General features: G+C 42.6%; 3 protein-coding genes across 3 annotated transcripts; 1 reads left to right on the top strand and 2 right to left on the bottom strand.

Moving 5' to 3' along the window:
* LOC138212960 (aminopeptidase Ey-like) lies at nt 1-10,797 on the top strand. Its single transcript, XM_069173699.1, has 20 exons — nt 1-599; nt 1,333-1,475; nt 1,824-1,960; nt 3,105-3,231; nt 3,350-3,504; nt 3,620-3,733; nt 3,884-4,027; nt 4,236-4,301; nt 4,471-4,536; nt 5,510-5,682; nt 5,812-5,888; nt 5,969-6,102; nt 6,186-6,241; nt 6,320-6,467; nt 6,682-6,773; nt 8,508-8,618; nt 8,770-8,937; nt 9,113-9,253; nt 10,080-10,161; nt 10,298-10,797. Exons 1-20 carry the CDS (start codon nt 1-3, stop codon nt 10,454-10,456), a joined length of 2,892 nt encoding a protein of 963 aa, XP_069029800.1. The 3' UTR covers nt 10,457-10,797.
* A 725-nt stretch (nt 10,798-11,522) lies between these two features.
* On the bottom strand, nt 11,523-12,389 carry mespaa (mesoderm posterior aa). The gene is made up of 2 exons (XM_069174452.1): nt 11,718-12,389; nt 11,523-11,609 (listed from the first exon to the last, which is right to left on the bottom strand). Exons 1-2 carry the CDS (start codon nt 12,387-12,389, stop codon nt 11,523-11,525), a joined length of 759 nt encoding a protein of 252 aa, XP_069030553.1.
* A 4,060-nt stretch (nt 12,390-16,449) lies between these two features.
* On the bottom strand, nt 16,450-17,358 carry LOC138213384 (mesoderm posterior protein 2-like). The gene is made up of 2 exons (XM_069174451.1): nt 16,618-17,358; nt 16,450-16,503 (listed from the first exon to the last, which is right to left on the bottom strand). The coding sequence occupies exons 1-2, from the start codon at nt 17,356-17,358 to the stop codon at nt 16,450-16,452; spliced, it is 795 nt and encodes a 264-aa protein (XP_069030552.1).
* Nucleotides 17,359-20,280: the final 2,922 nt, after the last annotated feature.

The raw sequence follows: 20,280 nt of genomic DNA, 5'->3' as shown, positions 1-20,280 counted from the left end.
ATGGGGAAAAGCTTCTACATCAGTAAAGCGGTGGCAGTGACCGGTGTGGTTGTGGCCGTTGCTGCAGTCGCCACCATCATTGCCCTCTCTGTGGTTTACGCACAGGAGAAATCAAAGAATCAGGAGACATCTATACCCACTGCCGGACCCTCTGTCACCACTTTGTCCACCACGCCATCCACCCCAAAAGAGCCCTGGCAGCGCTACAGACTCCCAGACTCCCTGGCTCCTTCCTCCTACAATGTGACCCTTTGGCCCCGGCTGAAGCCCAACACCGACGGCCTCTACACCTTCACCGGACACTCCACGGTGGTATTCAAATGTGTGAAGGAGACCGACCTCATTCTCATCCACTCCAACAAGCTGAACCTCACCCTCTTCGAAGGTTTCCGTGCCAAGTTGAAGGGCCTGAATGGAGCCCCTACGCCCACCCTGAAGGACACCTGGCTGGAGGTTCCCACCCAGTACCTGGTGGTCCAGCTCAGCAGCCCGCTGCAGACGGGCAGCACGTACGAGCTCTTCACCGACTTTGTTGGAGAGCTGGCCGACGACCTGGGAGGATTCTACAGGAGTGTATACTTTGTAGATAATGTGGAAAAGTATGACTTTCTGATTTCTTTGTTTTTTATTTTAACTCGATACGTTTTTAATATTTCAGTTAAAATTCAGGAGTGAAATTCAAAGTGAAAATATTATAACATAGTATTACAGGGTTGAAAGCTTCTAACAGTGCTTGTTTTATTTTTTGTTGAAAATATGAAGCTACAGCCAGAAGACAGTTAGTTTAGCTGAGCACAAAGATGAGAAACAAGGGGAAACAGTTAGCCAGGCACTGTTCACCTTGAAAGTTCACAAAGGAACTCTTATTATTTTGCAATTTGCCTGTTTCCAGTCTTTGTGTTAAGCTAACCAGCTGCTGCTTTCTTACTTTCACAATATTAACATGAAAAATGTAAAATAAGAAATTAAACAAAAACCTCCTCTCCAAACCAAACCAAACTGAAGCATTGCATTTAAAGCAGTAGGATTTTAAATATTTACACTTTGCTGACTTCTGGTAGTTGCACCAAGAATTACAAAGTGTTTAAAGGGAATTCACAGTTATTTCAGCCAAAAAATGTACACCCCGTTTCCACAGTTAGCTGAAAGATAATCTATACTTTAGGCATAAACAATGAGAGAAATGTAAATGAACAATAAAAACTATGCAACCACTCCATTACAAAATAACTTCTCAGAGACAATGTCCAATTTTAAGTAAAAAGTATGTAAGGAAGGATTCCTGTCCCATACTTCCCATCTTGGACCTGATTACAAAATTTGTCTCATCAGAATTGTGGCCACGACTCAAATGCAACCGACAGATGCGAGGAAAGCTTTCCCCTGCTTTGATGAGCCGGCCATGAAAGCTGTCTTCCACATGACTCTGATTCACCCTCATGGGACTGTGGCTCTGTCCAATGGCATGAACTACGGCAAGTTTTTGTTTCACCGTCCAGCGAAATATTTTACATGTGAACTAGATATTCATCTTTTGATAGAAGCCAAACAGAAGTCATTACATTTGTAAAGCAAAATCTTAATGTCTTTTTGAACAAGAATCTGTTTTTCAGTCAGAAGCAGTAAATAACGATCAACATATATTTACAATGTATTTATTTATTTTGAATGACCTTTTTAAAGTGGTGATCAAACAATCCATTAATCATGTTCTGGCTTTAAAAAAAAACGTTGCCAAACTTACTCTCGAAATCTCACTTTCCATTTAATGTAATTTTTCTTTTAACAGTTAATAATAATATTCTGTCTTTGACCCCACACAGATCCAGTCAACGTCACTATGGACGGCCAGAATTTAATCCAGACAAGTTTTGAGCCCACAGAGATTATGTCAACGTACTTGCTGGCATTTGTTGTATCTGACTTCGCATACATTGGGACGACAGATGCAGATGTTTTGGTAATTATTTATTAAAGCTTACAGATAAAACCTCACAAATGGAAATAGATGAAAGATATCTACATTATTTACATGTATACATCTTTGAATAAAGATGTTATTGTGATTATTACTTTGCAGAGCATGTCAAAGCACTGAGCTCCGGTGCTTTAACAGACTCTGACCTCCACTGTAGAGAACAAACTATTTACTACTGCTACAACTACTTCTGGGTTGAATGAGGTCTGAGAATTCAAACTGATCTGAGCACAAGTGAGCCTGCACTTTAGTGAGAGAAGTCGAGACCCAGAATAATTCATTTTAATATGTGATCAATGTCAGTATCTCCTCTGAATTCTGATGCACAGCTTGAAATGGTAAAATCCAGGAATAACGGAAGAAGCAGAACTAAACCGTCTGGAATATTAGCAGCCATTTTCAGAGGGTATCTTTGCTGAATTCATTTGTGGAAGAAATGCATGAAACTTAAAATGATCCAAGCACATTGTATTACTTTCAACTCCACTGTGAATCTTGAATGTAACGGATCAGACACGTACGGAAATGTTTTGACAGTTTAGGTTCACTTTCCTGGGTCATATGCTGGTTAATTTTGAACCATTTGTATCCATTCTGAACAGTATTTGTTGATTACTTGTGTTATTTGGCCTATCAGGATGCCTCCTGGGCGCCTCCCTCTGGAGGTTTTTCGGGCACGCCCAACTGGCAGGAGACCCCGGGGTAGACCCAGGACACGCTGGAGAGATTATATCTCCTGGCTGGCCTGGGAACGCCTCGGGACCCCCCAGCATGAGCTGGAAAATGTTGCGGGGGAGAGTGAAGTCTGGGTCAGCTTGCTTGGCCTGCTGCCACTGCGACCTGACCCGGCGGAAGATGATGGATGGATGGAGCCTATTAATGAATCCAACGAGTGAATTTGCACTCATACTTTGTTTCTAATACTCTCAAAGTTAGTTTCACAAACCTCTGCTGTTGTTACTAAGAATCAAACTAACGATGGAGTCATCTTGTGCTGGCTGATCCGTTGTTTGCTCTCTCTCTCTCTGATGGTTGCAGTGCCTCTGTGCTGCCCTCTGGTGGAATCCAAGCTCAGCTCTACTTAATGAAGCACTGTTTTATTTTTTTAAATTTTGTCCTGTTCCAGATCAGGATCTGGGCTCGCAGGAAGGCCATAGAGGAGGGCCAGGGAAACTATGCCCTGAATAAGACTGGACCCATACTGGCATTCTTTGAGGATTACTACAACTCTTCTTACCCTCTGAGCAAGTCAGGTATACGGACCCACACACCAACACAGTGAACTGGCTGGTATAGTGATGGTCAATGCTTATATTGGTGCAAATGCACAAACAACAGTCCAGAAATGAACCTGCACTCACCTCCCTATAGACCAGATCGCTCTTCCTGACTTCAGCGCCGGAGCCATGGAGAACTGGGGCCTGATTACCTACAGAGAGACCGCGCTCTTATATAATCCTGCAGTGTCCTCTAATGGAGACCAGGAGTGGGTGGCAACGGTCATTTCCCATGAGCTGGCTCATATGGTATCACACTCTATGCTGTATTGTCCTTCCAAAAAAACACAACTGAATTTTTAATGTGTGACTGTATTTAAAAAAAAAAAAAAACATCCAGTGACATGAAGCTGTGTCCTCTCAGTGGTTCGGGAACTTGGTGACCACGAGGTGGTGGAACGACTTATGGCTGAATGAGGGATTTGCCACCTACGTCTCTTATCTTGGAGCCAACAAGGCTGAACCGGATTGGAATATGGTGAGTTTTGTTCTCTGTTGAGAATAAAGTAGAAATCTATTTAACACAATTTGAAAATATATCATCCTGATGTGGCCATAACTTTTAATAATTTGTCATTGGATCATGCCAGTTAAAAATGACTTAAATGTGTCTCTGTGTTGTTTCCAGAAAGATTTAATCGTTCTGAATGAGATCATCGGTGTGATGGCTGTGGACGCTTTAGCCTCCTCCCACCCCCTCTCGTCCAAAGAGGAGGACATCCTGAAGCCAGAGCACATCAGTGAACTGTTTGACTCCATCACATACAGCAAGGTGCAGTGACATCGCAGCACATTTTGAGATAAACTCTTCATATTTTGATGAAGGGTGACCCTCATCAAGGACTCCTGGCGCCCTCTTTAGTATCTCCAGAATTAGATTACAAATGAATCACTGTTCCTTGTTAAGAGATTGTGGTAAGTCTGTCACAGCTGAGTGTCACCCACTTAAACTGCTAATATCTCCCATGTTTTCATTACAGGGTGCTGCCGTCCTCAGGATGCTCTCAGAGTTCATCACTGAGGATGTCTTTTCCACAGGACTCCATGTGAGTAAAACTGATGAGCACCTTAGATCCGTATGTGTGGTGAAACTGTCCAGAAATCAGCTCAAATTATTCTATTAACATGGTCGCATCTCCATTTTATTTGTGACTTATATTTTGTTGTCCACAAAAGTGCAATGACAATAACCAATATGTTATTATCTGTGTGCAGACGTATTTAGAGGAGTTCAAGTACAGCAACACAGTTTACCAAGACCTGTGGAGGCACCTGCAAATGGTAAGAGAGCAACATCAGTACGACTTTCTTTCAAAATAAAAATGACCTTCACAATGGGAAGAGCAGTATCAAATACAAGTATGTATATTTGTGGAACTTCCCTAGATAAACAGCACAATTAGCCTAAAGCCAGTGGCCCACAATGGCCTGAGAGAACATTGAAATGGCATTACCTATCCATGACCATCTCTCATAAACAGTGGTACTGTAACTGTAACTATTACATTATTTACCAAGAGGTGGGACCCATTGAACACTTTATGCTGGTTTTAGTATTTTATAGTTGTGACAGTAATTCTGCTTTTTTTTTTTTTTTTTTTTTTTTAGCTTGTAATGTCCTACACACAGATCAATATAATAATGCTTCATATAGAAATAATGTAAATAAATTCTACTCTTTAGGTGTAAATTATATTTCAGCAGTAGTGAGTTTTTGGCCAGTTGGGGGCAGCACAGCAAGCTGGAAGCACAACACACCTTTTAAACTTGATCAGGCTTACGTGTTAGTAAATGGTTGCCTATGTGGCAGACATAAACATTTGTTTAGACTCATTTTTCTGTGTGGACACCAAACAAATGAAAGTGTGATATTCACTGCCCTTTTAGCTCCATTTTGGTCCCCACCAACTCCCGAGGGAAATATCTCGTTAGTGAGCGGTTAAATGCTCCACTGTGTTCACGAGCTAGTCGCTAATTTTGTTTTCTCTTTGTTTTCTTTTTTTCATTTAAAAAAAGATGTCGGCTCAGTTTAAATATCTGCAGGTTTTAGTGGTCTGTTTATGGTGATCGACTAATCAATGTTCAGCCTGAGTCGGTCGGCTCTGAGATTAAAGGTCAGAGGTCATGGCACCTCAAAGAATATTAGCCTAACATTGAAAAGGAGTGGGAAATGTGTTAAAGTTCAATATAATGTATCTGCAGGGAGCGACAAAGAGTCATATCATTATAATGAATTGACTGTTCCCGTTACTAGGCGGTGGATAAAGCTGGCATACCGCTGCCCCGCTCTGTGGAGGTCATCATGAACCGGTGGATCCTACAGATGGGGTTCCCAGTGGTCACCATCGACACCAAGAGTGGAAAAATCAGTCAGAAGCACTTCCTGTTGGACCCAGAGTCTGTGGTGGACAGACCTTCAGAGTTCAAGTAGGATTCAGTTTTGAAAGGTTGAGGTGAACATGCTGAATATATGTGGTTATATCAGACTAAACTCACCTGCTTTCTCTGTACACTGTTTCTATTTAATTATGTGTGGCTGGACGGACGTGGCTGCAGCTACGAGTGGTTTGTCCCGATCACCTGGATTAAAACTGGTGGAGCCGGACATCAGTATTGGCTCCTTACTAAAGAAGGTAAGATTTATTTCAAGTCCGTGTCAGTGTGATGAACACAATATGAAAAGATGCATTCATTTTGTTTTACACCCAAACAGCTACAAACACAAACATGACTCTTGGTGCCAGTGAGTGGTTGGTGGCCAACATAAATATGACGGGCTTCTACCGAGTCAACTATGACTCGGAAAACTGGGAGCGTCTCCTTGCCAAGCTGAGCTCCAAACATCAGGTCCGACACCCACGATATACCTGTGCAGTGTTTCTAAATGACTAACTGTGCCTGCAAACTCAATGTCTTCATTTCCTTTTCAGGATATTCCAGTTATAAACCGGGCTCAGATTATCGACGATGCTTTCAACCTCGCAAGGTTAGGCCGTATTTTTTACAAAGCACTTCTGCCAAATACTGACAGAGACAGCTGAGCAGTTTTCTGGACCGTTTTCAGGGCAAAGATGGTGAACACAACTCTGGCTCTGAGGACTACCAAGTTCCTGGACCAAGAGGTCGAATACATGCCCTGGGAGACAGCCAGACGCAACTTGAACTACTTCTTCCTCATGTTTGACCGTAGTGAAGTGTATGGGCCCATGCAGGTTTGTGACGGATGATCAACAGTTATTATTTTTGATCAATAAATTAATTTAGAGGTTGATTCTGGACAATTTGTCGAAATAAATGTTTATAGAGCAATGGAGATGGTTAATGATGGAAGCAAAAATTATGCAGTGCGCAATGCAAATAAAATGTCACTCTTGTCTATTATTTCTGAAATAAAAATTAACAAACTTATTCATCTTTATCTTTCAGGCTTACATAAACAAAAAAATCACCCCCTTGTTTAACTACTTCAAAAATCTCACAGCCAACTGGACAGAGATCCCCAAGAACCACACCGACCAGTAAGGATGTTAACATGCTGCCATACCACTTTTGTTTTACTCTTTTGTACATGTAGTGAAGGATCACCAATCCAACACCCATTTGGGTGTTTTGAAGTGCCATGTGTCGGCCATGTTATTGTTGAAACAGCCTATTATTGAAGTAATGAGTGGAGGAGTCTAACACCATCACGTGGGTTATCACATGAGAGGGATTTTCTAACGGGAAACTCTGAGAAGCACAATATTTTTTTTAAATATTCCTTTTGTGTGATTTAGAACTTTCATTACTCTAAGCCAAAGTAAATCATATCCCTGCAGAATAATATGGTTTAGATTAGATGAAGCTTTAATTACCCCTATAGGAAAAGTGTGATTTGCAAAAAAAAAATAAAAAAATATGCCCATCCTCTCAGACACAGACTTGTCTGCAGCAGTGCCTCAAATAACCCTCTCCACACTATCTCCCTCCTTTCAGTATCTCTGTAATGTGTTCACTCCAATGTGCTGTTATCTTGATGGAAATATAGTCTATCTCCCAAGACTGTATTTACTTCTTCGCTGGCTTTCTCAGTCCTGCAAGTCTCCTGAAAAAACATATTTTCAGGTGTGGGTTTTACTTTCCTTTGAATAGTTTTTGTTTTGTTTTGACTTTTGCCTATTTTTGACAGGAGTAGTAAAGATACAGAGAAGCAGCAAGGGAGACGAAGAGAGGGGCATGACATGCAGTGGAAATGAGCTAGTGTTGGTTTTACTTGATAAAATGACTCTGGCTTTTCCTGTAGTGCCTTATGAAGTTAATGTTTTTGCTTTTAGTGATTGCCATGAAGCCATGAATCATGAATCAGTCCACTAGAGGATACCGTGTCAGTGTCATGTTTTGTCTTGTCTATGTGTGAAAAGTACACGTATATACGACCGGGCTCAAAGAAGAGATCATGTTATGGAGGACAAAGAGGGATAAAAATACAAATAGGGGAAGGTTGAAAGGAACAAGTACTTTCCACTGGCAGGCCGGTGTTTGAATCTGTAAAAAACAACAGTCAATGCAGATTTTTTTTTAACTGAAGTGACACACGTATTGTTACTTACATAAAATGATGTATTTTAACAGTAATCACGATCATTTCCGAAACCTAACCATGTGGTTTTTGGTGACCAAACCGAAAGCGCCTTACTTTTCTCGCCTAGGTTAGGCGAAACATAACACTGACACAGTATTGTCTTTTGGACTGATGGGTGTATCACAGTTTCCATGGGGATAATTAAAATTTCATCTAATCTGGCGTGATAAAGGCTTGACTTGGGTACAGACATCAGTGGTGCCCAAATAATGAATTCTGACAATTAGCATAATCTTTTCTTTAGCGCCACAATATGATTACAATTCAAGTGTTATTGAGTGAAACGTATCCACAGCTGCCCTGACATTCGGCATACAAATTCATCGCCGCCTCAGAGTGACCTGTAATAACTTTGGTGATCTTCTGATACTGCATGTTGCACCTTTAGGTCCAATTTTTACTTTGTCCAGTACTTTCGTTCACGACTACGCACAAAGATCATGACAATGTGTCGCACATGTTAGCAAGCCAACATGCTAAAATATGATTTGGGACCTGCTCGACATGATACCGGCTGAAACATTAACATGCTCAGGGAGCAGTAGTCTCCTCTTGTTGGGTTGTGTGTTGTCTTAATTGATCACTTGGTTAATGTGAGAATTCTCCTGACCCTCGTATCATCTCTGTCCAGGTACAATCAGGTGAATGCAATCTCCATGGCCTGCAGTACAGGAGTGGATGGCTGTAAGGAGCTGACTACGGCCTGGTTCAAAGAGTGGAGGGAAAACCCCGCCAACAACACGTAAATCTTCTTAAATACAGTAGCTGTTATTGAAATGCGAGAGTTTTATTTGCATTTCTTTGCATCCAGATATTTTCCTTCCTGACTTCCCTGACTCACTTCACTGCTGTCAACACCTCAAGTTTTTTCTCACCTTCATCAAACCTTCCAGGATTAGTCCCAACTTGAGGTCCACAGTGTACTGCAGTGCGATTGCAGCAGGAGGAGTGGTGGAGTGGGACTTTGCGTGGTCCATGTATAAGAACGCTACCATCGCCTCAGAGGCTGATAAACTCATGGATGCTCTGTCCTGCACCAAACAGCCCTGGCTGCTGAACAGGTCAGTAGCACCGACACCACGCTGGATAATGGTTGCTCTCTCTTTGTTTGTACAAATATTTGCTCTCCTTACGGTCGTCTTACACTCTGCTGCATGCTCTGACCGGATGATGTTCCTTAAAATGAACCTCTTGACAGAGACAGAGATGATTTGATGGTTTGTATTTGCCGTTCAGGTATCTCCAGCGTTGTCTGGACCCAAAGCAGATCCGTAAGCAGGATGCCACCTTTGTCATTGTTTACATTGCTGGTAATTCCATTGGTCAACCTCTGGCTTGGGACTTTATCAGATCCAACTGGGGCTACTTGTACAATAAGTGAGTTTTCTCCTCATCATACATACAATGCGAGCTAGTTGTACTGTGTATTATGCTAGTAGAGGAATACTGTCAGTGTTCAACCCAGCATTGTGCCAAAGGATGTAATACACTGATCAGTCAACTAGAGGACACCGTGTTAGTGTCGCATTTTGTAAGTAAGGTGCCACAGGTTTAGCCACAAAAAAAGGCAGTGGTAGATCTTACTCAATCTGACTGGGCACCCAAAGACACTATGCCCCGTCCACCCATAGTGGAAACCTGACTGCACCGCACGCTCGGCCGGTCGATCAAACAGCTAACAAACTGCTTTTTGAGGCCTTATATTTATTCATTTTCAGACGGACCACCAGAAAACTGATCAGAAGGACTGAATTTGGCAAATGACACCATAGTGTGGAAAAAAGTTATTTTAAGTAAGTTATTTCATGAGAGAAGTTGAATGGGAGTCTATGGAGCCATAGGCTTTTTGGAGCCAACCCCCAGTGGCCTTCAGTGGTATTGCACTTTATGGCACTTCTCCATTGGCCTCACTTGTCAGACCTGGATGCTATGTCCACTTTTATACACAGTCTACGTGTCAGACTTTATCACTCCATGCATTTCGTCACATTATGTCAATCACATGACCTCTTTCTTTGACCCTGGCCTCATGTGCATGTATTTGACGGTACCCTGTAGTGGACTGAAGGGTGTATTACACACTTTGCTGTGATACTCAGCTGCATTGTTAGGCATGTTGCTACGGAAACAAAACAAATAGTGCGTTCATTCTGTAGTTATTTGCAAATCAGTGAAAGCTCTCTAATTTTTGCTTTTTCTTCAGCTATGGTGGAGGATCATTTTCCTTTGGAAGACTAATTGATGGAGTGACCAGACGTTTCTCTACTGAGTTTGAGTACAAGCAGGTACAGTTTCAATAAACAATTTTTCAATTCACCTCCATAATTTGTGATAAAATGACCTCTAATGACATTAATAATTGAAGGTATCAGTGTCAGAACTGAATTCAGTCATCTTCCTCCTCCTCCTCCTCCTCTCTAGCTGCTGCAGTTCAAAGAAGACAACGCAGGGCAGCTGGGCTCAGCCACCACGTCTCTGGAGCAGGCGCTGGAGAGAACCAAGGCCAACATGAACTGGGTCGCCCTGAACAAGAAACCGGTGTTTGAATGGTTCCGCAGTGAAACCTCGTTGACAGCTTAGAAACCCAAACACACTCTCCAGTACACAGTTTTCAAATGTACAGTAGACTGTTTTTTGAAGATTTACTCCAGCGGAAGTTTATGATGTATATTCTCAATGTAATGATCATTTTTGATGTAAAGTTTTGATACAATCTTTTTATGGATAAAGGTTTTTTTAAGATGTGATATCTTACCTTGATTTCCTATGTGGAAAATGTGTTATATATTGCATAAACTGACGGCAAGTTCAAGATCACCCGTTTTCACATCATAAAAAAAAATTGATATTGCGTGCTCACCACTGTTTTTTTACATCTTCTGTGGATGCAAGTGTATAAAATAAAAGTTTTCAAGTCTTAATTTGTAAAATGTGGTGGCTCCAGGTTTAAAAATAGAGAACAAATAGAAACAAAGCCCGTTAAATTGAAAAGTGTCTCGCTGAAAAAAAAACACCACCATAAGACACCATAGTTTTTGTCGATATTATATTCTGGATCGTGTGCAAACCCAAACATCCATGAAACAGACCCAATTTATTCAGCAGTATCATCACTGAATTTAATCGGGAGCCAAATATTAATATTAATATTAATATTAAATATTAATATTAATATTCATTCATCAGTTTTTCTTCAGGACCTCAACCATCAGTCGTGTTTACACAGGATAGAAGAGGTGCCGGCTGACTGGTCCCAGTTCAGCTGCCACTTCTCTCAGCGGGGGTCTTTCCTTAAAGACTATAAAGGGGATGTGCTCCCTGCTTAGCACCTCATTGTCCCACTGACAGCTGCAGTGTTTGTGTAAGGAAGTGGAGGGCCAGCACCAAGTCTGCATGACTTCACCTGTGTAGACTGTAAAATCTGGGATAATAAAAGTAAATGCACCAACAAGCCAACGAGGGTTATTACGATAAATAAAGTTTATTATGCTTACAATGTAAAAACGTAATAAATACACAGCTCTATGTACAGAAAAACACACAAAATATTTTGTTCAAAACAACAAAAATGATACGTTTTTGTCTGTGAATTTGGTTAAAGGTCATTGTTGCAATGAAAGTTGTTGAGTGGACGGATCGCCACGTCTCAGCACTGTCCAGAGAAGGGGACATTTTGGGGTTGTTGCTGGAGCATCCAGGACTGCTCAGTGTTGAAGCAAAGTCCACTCGAAACCTGACAACGGAAAACAGACTCTGGTTAGAAACGTATTCAGTTTCAACCATTATACATCTATTCAAAAGGGAAATGTTTTTCAAAGTTTTGCCCCCTCTCTGAACATACCTGATACGAGTGCTGCAGAGAGGAGACCTGCTCTGTACTCATGGTGTTACAGTTTGATTCCTGCGGACTGAGGCTGGCTGCTGGCTGCACCAGGAACTGGCTGAGGGTTTGGGTCTGCTGCTCGAAACCCGAGTATCTCCTCTGCTCCAGCACCTCCTCGCTGAGCCCCAGCTGGGCCGACAGGTAGGAGATGTAGCGGATGGTGAGGCGGAGGGTCTCGTTCTTGGTCAGGTTCTGTCCGGCCGGTGCCACCGAGGGTGGCAGGTAGGACCTGAGGTGATGCAGAGCTTTGGTCAGATCCCTCATCCTCAGCTTCTCCCTCTCGCTTGCTGTCTCGCGCTTCTTCCCCGGGTACCTGGACCTGGACTTCTTTGTGGTTGCAGAGGAGGATCTGGAGCAGAGCGGGGTCTGTGTCTGGTGGGCAGGATGAGGAGCAGCAGGGCTGCTGAAGATGAAGTCCAAGGCAGCTTGTTCACTCCCCACAGTCTGGAGGGAGGGGGGAGGGAAGCAGAAGGAGTCCACAGAGGAGGTAGGAGACAGGCTGCTGCCGGCGCTGCAGTAACCAGGGTCCGAGGCCGGATCGGAAGCCGCAGATTTGTCCGGCAGAGACTCGCATTCGAACAGGAAGGAGTTGTCCTGCAGCTGGAGAGGAGAGTAGTAGGACGCCTCCATAGCTGCTGTTGTGGTCGTGTGTTGCTGCAGTCGTAGACGGTGGGCTGTCAGTGTGTTGCTGGTGAGGCAGGCAGAGGATAGTGAGGAAGGACACGGAGGCTGCTCCATATATGTGGTGGGAGGTGCGAGGTTGCACCTCTGACAGCCTCCTCTGGTCCTGAGAAGCTCTGGGAGCAGCAGTGACACCTAGGCCAGGGGGTCCCATGGGAAACAGGAACGCTCCAGGACAAGGTGTGACCCGGCAGCTCGCACAGGCTTTGGAAACTATACAGATTCACACTATGCACTGCTGCAGCCTGGGAACATGACCCTGCCTCGACTGGGGTTGGACCCGGCTCACAGGTCTGCCTTTGAAACTGAGACATTTAGTCAAAACCTAGCGAGTCATCAGCCGTGGAAGCAGCACAAATTCTGCTTCTGAACACACCGATTCTCACAGCATTACTGTTTCATGACGGCTGACTGACTGACAGAAAAATCCCTGTGTCCCATCATACTCTGTTTATAAATGCTATTTAGTGAGACACTAAAAATGATTTGTCTGTTGCACATTACATCGGTGCTTTTCTTTTGTTGTGTACTGTTATGAGATTCCTTGCAAAGTCAAGCTGAAAGAAGTGTGCCGGGGAAGCTGTGAGGTGCGATGAGTTTGCACCTCGACCTGTTTGGACAGCAGCAGGCCTCACTGCTCTGGGAACCAGGAAGGAGAACCAATAACTGCTGCCAATTACATGATATACTGCAGTTTAAGAATTCATATCATGAAAATCAAATGATCATATCGATGTCCTCTTAAGTTCCTGGGTATATTTTTTGCATACTTTTCTGCATGTAGCTTTGAAGTTTTTCAGCAGCCTCTCAGCAGTCTCAGTTAAATGTGAGGAAAATTCAGAGGAAATTATTTTACAGTCCTGATGTTTACTGTGATTTTTCAGGAATGCTACTCAATAACAGTCTTTATTTTCAATAGAAAAAATAGAACACATAACTTTTACATAATCACAAAATATCACAAATGCTGATGGGTTTGGTCCTCACTGTCACTGTGGATGTGAGTCCTGAGCAGCGTTCCCACAAACCACCGCGTCACATTTGTCTCCTGCTCCGCAGCAGCAGAGGTGAAACCCATGAGCGGGACGTGTGAAGCGCTCTCGCGCAGCTTTCCACCGCCTCACTTATACAAGAACAACATCATGAATGGAGAAAAACATCCAAAGCAGGCATCACATTGTTCTCAGGACATTTCCTGCCAGGTAAACTGAATTTGCTGAAGCTGGGGTTTGGAATTATTCTTTTATTTTTCTGATGTTGGAGGTGTTTGAGGTGACACCGAGCTTGACAGCTGACTCAGAGAAGAGTTCCCACAGTGACCACAGTGACAGTAACATCATGATTTTACTGTCATTTCCAGTATTCAGCTGTTACATATACAGCTGACCTGTTGCTCTGTAACTTACAGGTTAAGTTCTTCTACAAGCGTTAAAAAATGAAGACTTTATCATCTGATACAACGTTCTTATTACACTATTTAGCACTTATTCTAGCAATGTATTCTTTAACTGACTGATGTTTGACTTTTAAAGATTAAATCCCTTTCAGTTTTCTATAAAGCACTTATTGTATTTTATTGATATTCATTATTTTACTCGAAAAGATTATGTTTCAAACTAGATTCACTGTTTTATTTCTCATTATAAACTTCTGCAGCTGTCAACTCTCCTGTTCCCCTCCAGGCTGATGATCCAGGATCTTCCTTCTCTTGATCCACATTAGCTCTGACGGTGTTTACTCACATGTAATGAGTGAATAATCAGCACAGCAGTGATAACCCTTTCATCCAGGACCCTTTCAGGCTGCAAAGTTTATTAGCTTTACTGTGATGAAAGACCTCTGTGAGTATATTGGGCTTTGTGTTAGGCTTGCTGCTCGCATATCAAATGCACTGCATGTATGTGGCAAACGAAACACCAGGGCCTAATTCTCCTGGCTGATATGCAGATCCACACTTCTCTATGAATTTTAAAGTCCTCTCAGTGTGCCTGCATGAGCAGGTAATTAGGGCAGGAGGCGAGAGGAGGGGGCAAAGAGCAGGGAGTGATTGTAGTCTAGACTCAGTGGTGCCAAGGATCTCTATGTGTTTGCAGAGCCCCATTGACAAAGACACACTAAATAAACTAGATAACCTGCGGCAGAGGCGGATCTCTGGTCAGCTGGAAGAAACTTCAGAGACTCTTCAGACCACAGGAGAGACATGACTAATGTTTCTGGAGAGGTTTGTTTTTGGGGTGCCCAAGTTCAGGGATCCAGCTTTTAACATACATTCACCGGCCACTTTATTAGGTACACCTTGCCAGGACCGGGTTGGACCCCTTTTGCCTTCAGAACTGCCTTAATTCTTCGAGGCAGAGATTCAACAAGGTGCTGGAAACATTCCTCAGAGATTTTGGTCCATATTGACATGATAGCATCACGCAGTTGCTGGAGATTTTTTCGGCTGCACATCCATGATGCGAATCTCCCGTTCCACCACATCCCAAGGGTCGTCTATTGGATGGAGATCTGGTGACTGTGGAGGCCGTTGGAGTAGTGAAATCATTGTCATGTTCAAGAAACCAGTTTGAAATTATTTGAGCTTTGTGACCTGGCGGGTTATCCTGCTGGAAGTAGCCATCAGAAGACTGAGGTCATAAAGGGATGGACGCGGACAGCAACAATACTCAGGTAGGCTGTGGCGTTTAAACAATGCTCAATTCGTACTAAGGGGCCCAAAGTGTGCCAAGAAAATTTCCCCCACACCATTGCACCACCACCACCAGCCTGAACCGTTGATCCAAGGCAGGATGGATCCATGCTTTCATGTTGTTTACGTCAAATTCTGACCCGACCATCTGAATGTCGCAGCAGAAATCCAGACTCATCAGACCAGGCAACGTTTGTCCAATCTTCTATTGTCCAATCTTGGTGAGCCCGTGTGAGTTGTAGCCTCAGTTTGCTGTTCTTAGCTGACAGGAGTGGCAACTGGTGGTCTTCTGCTGCTGGAGCTCATCTGCTTCAAGGTTCCACGTGTTGTGCTTTCAGAGATGATCTTCTGCATACCCATTATAATAATTATAATTATAATATTTTTATTAAATTATTTATTAAACAGTTGATTTTTGTATTTACTATTTCATGTGCTGCCACAAAGACCATTTTCTTGTGAAGAATAATTTCTAGTAAAGTGACTTCAAACTATGTGGCCAAATCACAGGACTTTATTTTTATATCAAGGAAAGGACTCCGACTAATGAAGCCTCATGTTTGCAGGATATATTTTTGTATGGAAGGAGGCCTGTGGATCTTGTCCTCCCACAATTACCATGGAAACATGTAAGTTCAGGATCTCTAAATGGTCAGCATGAACAAGAGGAATAATCATATCCAGTAAAGACAGCTTTATGAGCACCTATTGTTTTTTAGACAGACTTCACAAACTGTGAATCTATCCTTCAACAATCGTATAACTATTTAAAGTGAAATAAAAGGAGAGGAGTCTATATGTTACCACACTGACCTATACATGACCAGCAGAGGACGCCCGTCTTGGTTATGCCTCATTTACCGTGTTTCCGCAGTACAAACCCTGATAATTGGAGCTGGCAAAGTATAACCTCAATGAAGAAGTGCTCTGCTCAAGAATACATTCAAATGTGTGGTGAAGTTCCCTTTATTTTGCTGTGGCACTTTGAGGATTTGAACCAGCATCTTTCCTTTTCACAATCACAAGAGCACACTTAACTTCGACCTGTCTAAGTGGTGAATGAGAGAAACCGAACTGCATCATGGGAGAAAATCAGGACAAGACGTGACGCGTTTTATTTGTTTATTATAAATAGTGGCATAAAGAAATATAAAAATAGCTGTTAGACATATCAATATTTACATACAACACTTCAGAGGACAAAATAAATAAAAAGGTAGAACAAGATATATTTCTAATAAATTACTTGATTCACAGTGAGGCAATAAGAAGAGTGAAGTAGTTTGTGTCTGTTGTTGGATGATGATCGTGTTGGAGTGTTTAACCCCAGTACTCCCTCGGCACCAGCGGCAAGCAGAAGTCTTTGCCACACATCTGTATTGAAAAATGAAGAGGAAATGTATTAGTGTTGCGCACAAAAAGATGCTAAATGTGTAGTTTTAAACAAACACAGTCATAAATAATATGAATGAGTAAATGTTCACCAACCTGACAGGAGGGCTGTGACGCTGGAGGCGACTGCAGGACGGTCATGTCTCCCTGATGAGCTTCGCTGTACTGTCTGCTGTGCTGATCCACTTCAAAACTACAGCTACCAGAATGCAGCATGGTGTTTTGGCTGTAACACTGCACTGGGTACATGCTCTGGTTCAGGTTCTGGCTCTGCATCTGGCTCTCCAGTCCCCCCGTGGAGGCGTTCTGGAAGTAGCTGAGGATGTCGGGTGACGAGGCATCGCTGGCCGAGGTGTCTCCCTGCTCCCTCCTCTGGAACAGAACCTCCTCGCTGAGCCCCAGCTGGGCTGACAAGTAGGAGATGTAGCGGATGGTGAGGCGGAGGGTCTCTATCTTGGTCAGAGTCTGTCCGGCCGGTGCCACCGAGGGTGGCAGGTAGGACCTGAGGTGATGCAGAGCCTTGGTCAGATCCCTCATCCTCAGTTTCTCCTTCTCGCTGGCGCTCTCCCTCTGCTTGCTGCGGATTCTGGGGGTTCGGTCCGTCTTCCTACCACGTCCAGACAAGGAGCAGGGCGAGGCCTTGAGGCCTGGGGAAAATCCGGCCTTAGCTGCCTTGGGAGTTGACTGTGGAGGCTGCTGGTAGGACGGAGAGAGACTGGAATCTATGGAGTGGACAGGGGAGAGGGTTTCCATAGAAGATAGGCTGGAGAGGTCAGAGTCGGAGCACCACTGGTACTGCAGGCTGTAGTCGAGGAGAGGGACCGAGGAGGTATCCATGTTGTGTGGAGGAACTCTGACAGGAGAGAAACTGAGAAGCTGTGAGTGCTGCTCAGCTCTGCTCCTCTGGTTTATAAGTCCAGGCCAAGCCGCAGAGGTGTGAAGTGACACCTCCGCAGATTCTCACCAACAATCACTGTCTAAAGCAGAGGCCACTGCCCCTGAACACACACACACACACACACACACACACACACACACACACACACACACACACACACACACACACACACACACACACACACACACACACACACACACACACACACACACACCGTCACTGGGACCCTGTCTCAGTACCTCTCTCCTTCTCTCCTCTGAGTCTGGGAAAGTTCAGCTACAGGAGTGGAAGTGTGAATTTTGACTCCTGCTGAAAACAACAAACATTTTTTGCTATTTTGGGGTTTTGTCTCTGCAGCAAGATGTGTCCCCAGATGCATTTTGCACATGTTTAAAGGGTTTGTTTTGAGTGATCTGATTTCTCTTGCATTCGGTTTTCAACACAAACAGAAGAAAAAAAAAGAAAAGAATGGTCAACAAACTGGACAATATAACAGGAAAGGGTGAAGAAAACACACTGCAAAACTAAAACAGCGATATAAGACAGAAAAAGGAGCCTCCTACATGTTTATTAATCACACTTTTAAAATGCTGCCTTCAAGACTAATTTACGGTAGGCTACATATACTGTACTTTACACTATTCTGTTAAAATAATCCATAATTTTTGTCAAATTATATGTTATAATATATGTGTTATATTCTTTAACAATTCATCCTCAATGTTTAATGTGTGGAACTTAATTAGGATTTTGGATCCATTACCATGAATCCTTCTACAGAGGCAATGCATAACAATTAATTTCACACAAAAAAAGTTCCATGACATCAAATATAAAATTTATATGGTGAACAAATTTACACAAAAAAAATAAAAATCGCATAGACCGATAAAAAGTCTATTTTAGCCATACCTGCTCTCTGTGTGTTGACTGATCAGTGCAAGACTAAAGTAGGCTATGGACTGCAGTGAAATCTTATATTTAATTTACACATTCATGCACCGCACAAAGCGAGTTGTCAAATCCTTTTTGTATGCTGCTTTATCAGTCAAAATTTTATTTTTCCAATGTGAAATACTTGCAAAACCAAAGACTTTTCTGATCTGCACTTTTTCATGCTAATGTAACTCGCTAACATGCTAAATTATTGCAGGCTTATGCAACCGACAGTAACATTTTTCTAATGTTTTGTAACATGTCCAATATTATATCTCCTAAACGTCAAAATATTAACTGTAAGAATGTGTTAGTGATCTGAACTCTGATGTCGGTAGTTCTCCATGAAGACTGGATCTGTGGGCTAAAACACAATGAATGGAGCTACATATAGGATGAACGTCACTCCTTAACCCTCCCGTTGTCCTCGGGTCAAAGTGACCCGCAGCTGTGTTCAACCAAGTTCTATTTTATTTTCATATGTTTTGGGATCATTGGTGACAAGGAGGCTGTGAGGGTTTCTTTAAAGAATGATGACCAATGATCCCAAAAAATATAAAAATATAGAAATAAAATAGATCTTGGTTGAACACAGCTGCGGGTCATTTTGACCCGAGGACAACAGGAGGGTTCAATTATGATATTATGGCCATTTTGTGCCTGAATACATGTTTTATAGGTGAAAATATGGCCTTGTGAGGACATACTATCTCGACCAAGTCACTCATTTGAATGCGACCTCAGAAGGGGTTTGAGTTTGGTGTTTATATATATATGTTCTTTTTTGTTATTTATTTAATTAGGCAGTCTCATTGAGATTAAGATCTCTTTTCCAAGAAAAATGTGAGAACAAAACACATTCAAAAGAACACAATCAGCCAAAGAGACGAGACACAACACAACAACATGATAAACAAGGAATGAATAAAAAAAACAATTACAGGAATCATAAAAAACAAATGATAATGTGGCTTTTAAATCCCTGAGGGGAATGTAGCAGCTCTGCCAACATGAGTGAGTACATGAGGGATATCTCAGGTTAAGTAGTTACTGGATCATGTATTTGACAGATTTAACTGAGAAGACGTGAGGTAGTTTGGAAGCTTCTCCTACAACAAAGAGGCTGGTATGTGTGTTCATCCTCTTACTTTATTTTGTTCTACACATCAGTCTGGGCAGCAAACTCCCTGCATTAACAGGTAAAGAAACACACTGACACGACCTGAGTTAAGAAATGCATACAATCATGTAAATTTCTTTAAAGTTAGGAGGTTTTGTATCATTAAGAGAGAGAAGAGTCTCCTCACTGTAGGTTGAAACTATCCTCTTCTGATTCCTTCTTCTTATTCTCACTCCAACCTTGAACCTGACAGCAGCGTCCTCCACCTTTGTTTTAATATCCTCCACTCTACATCCCACCCGTTCTCACCTGCACGATCATTTTATAGACACAAGTCAGGCGTGAGCTGCGGTCCTTTTCTTTCTTTCGCTCGATCACACAGGTGAAGATGATCATGCTGCTGGTCCTGTTTAATGTGTTTCTGGGTAAAAACAAAAATTGTATGTCCTGAGTGGCTGAAATGTAAATGTAAATATAATGAGGTTTAATGAAGCCTAATGAACCTGTATTATCCATTTAGAGCAGAGGTGTGATGGTTTCACACTGATGAGAACTGATGAGTCTGAAGGCGTCACTTCACACCTCAGCTGTGAGAACCAGGATCGCTAGAGAACACAGTCAGTGCTCACCTCTCTGTGTCCCCGTGTCCCCTCTGTGTTCCCCAGAAAGGAATCGGTTTTAAAGAAGAAAGAAAGAACAGAACTAGTGATGTCATTTTCAGATTGAGTCATTTGTTGCTTTACAGCATGATTTTAAACCCATTAGGATACTTAAACTTGAACATATTGAACACCGATGTTCTTCT

The sequence above is a fragment of the Embiotoca jacksoni genome, unplaced genomic scaffold (genome assembly GCF_022577435.1).
Source record: "Embiotoca jacksoni isolate LCO1_2020_lvr unplaced genomic scaffold, fEmbJac1.0.p SCAF_6, whole genome shotgun sequence".
Lineage (NCBI taxonomy): Eukaryota > Metazoa > Chordata > Actinopteri > Embiotocidae > Embiotoca > Embiotoca jacksoni.
The sequence above is the reverse complement of the archived record's forward strand: the minus strand, read 5'-3'. Positions and strand labels throughout refer to the sequence as shown.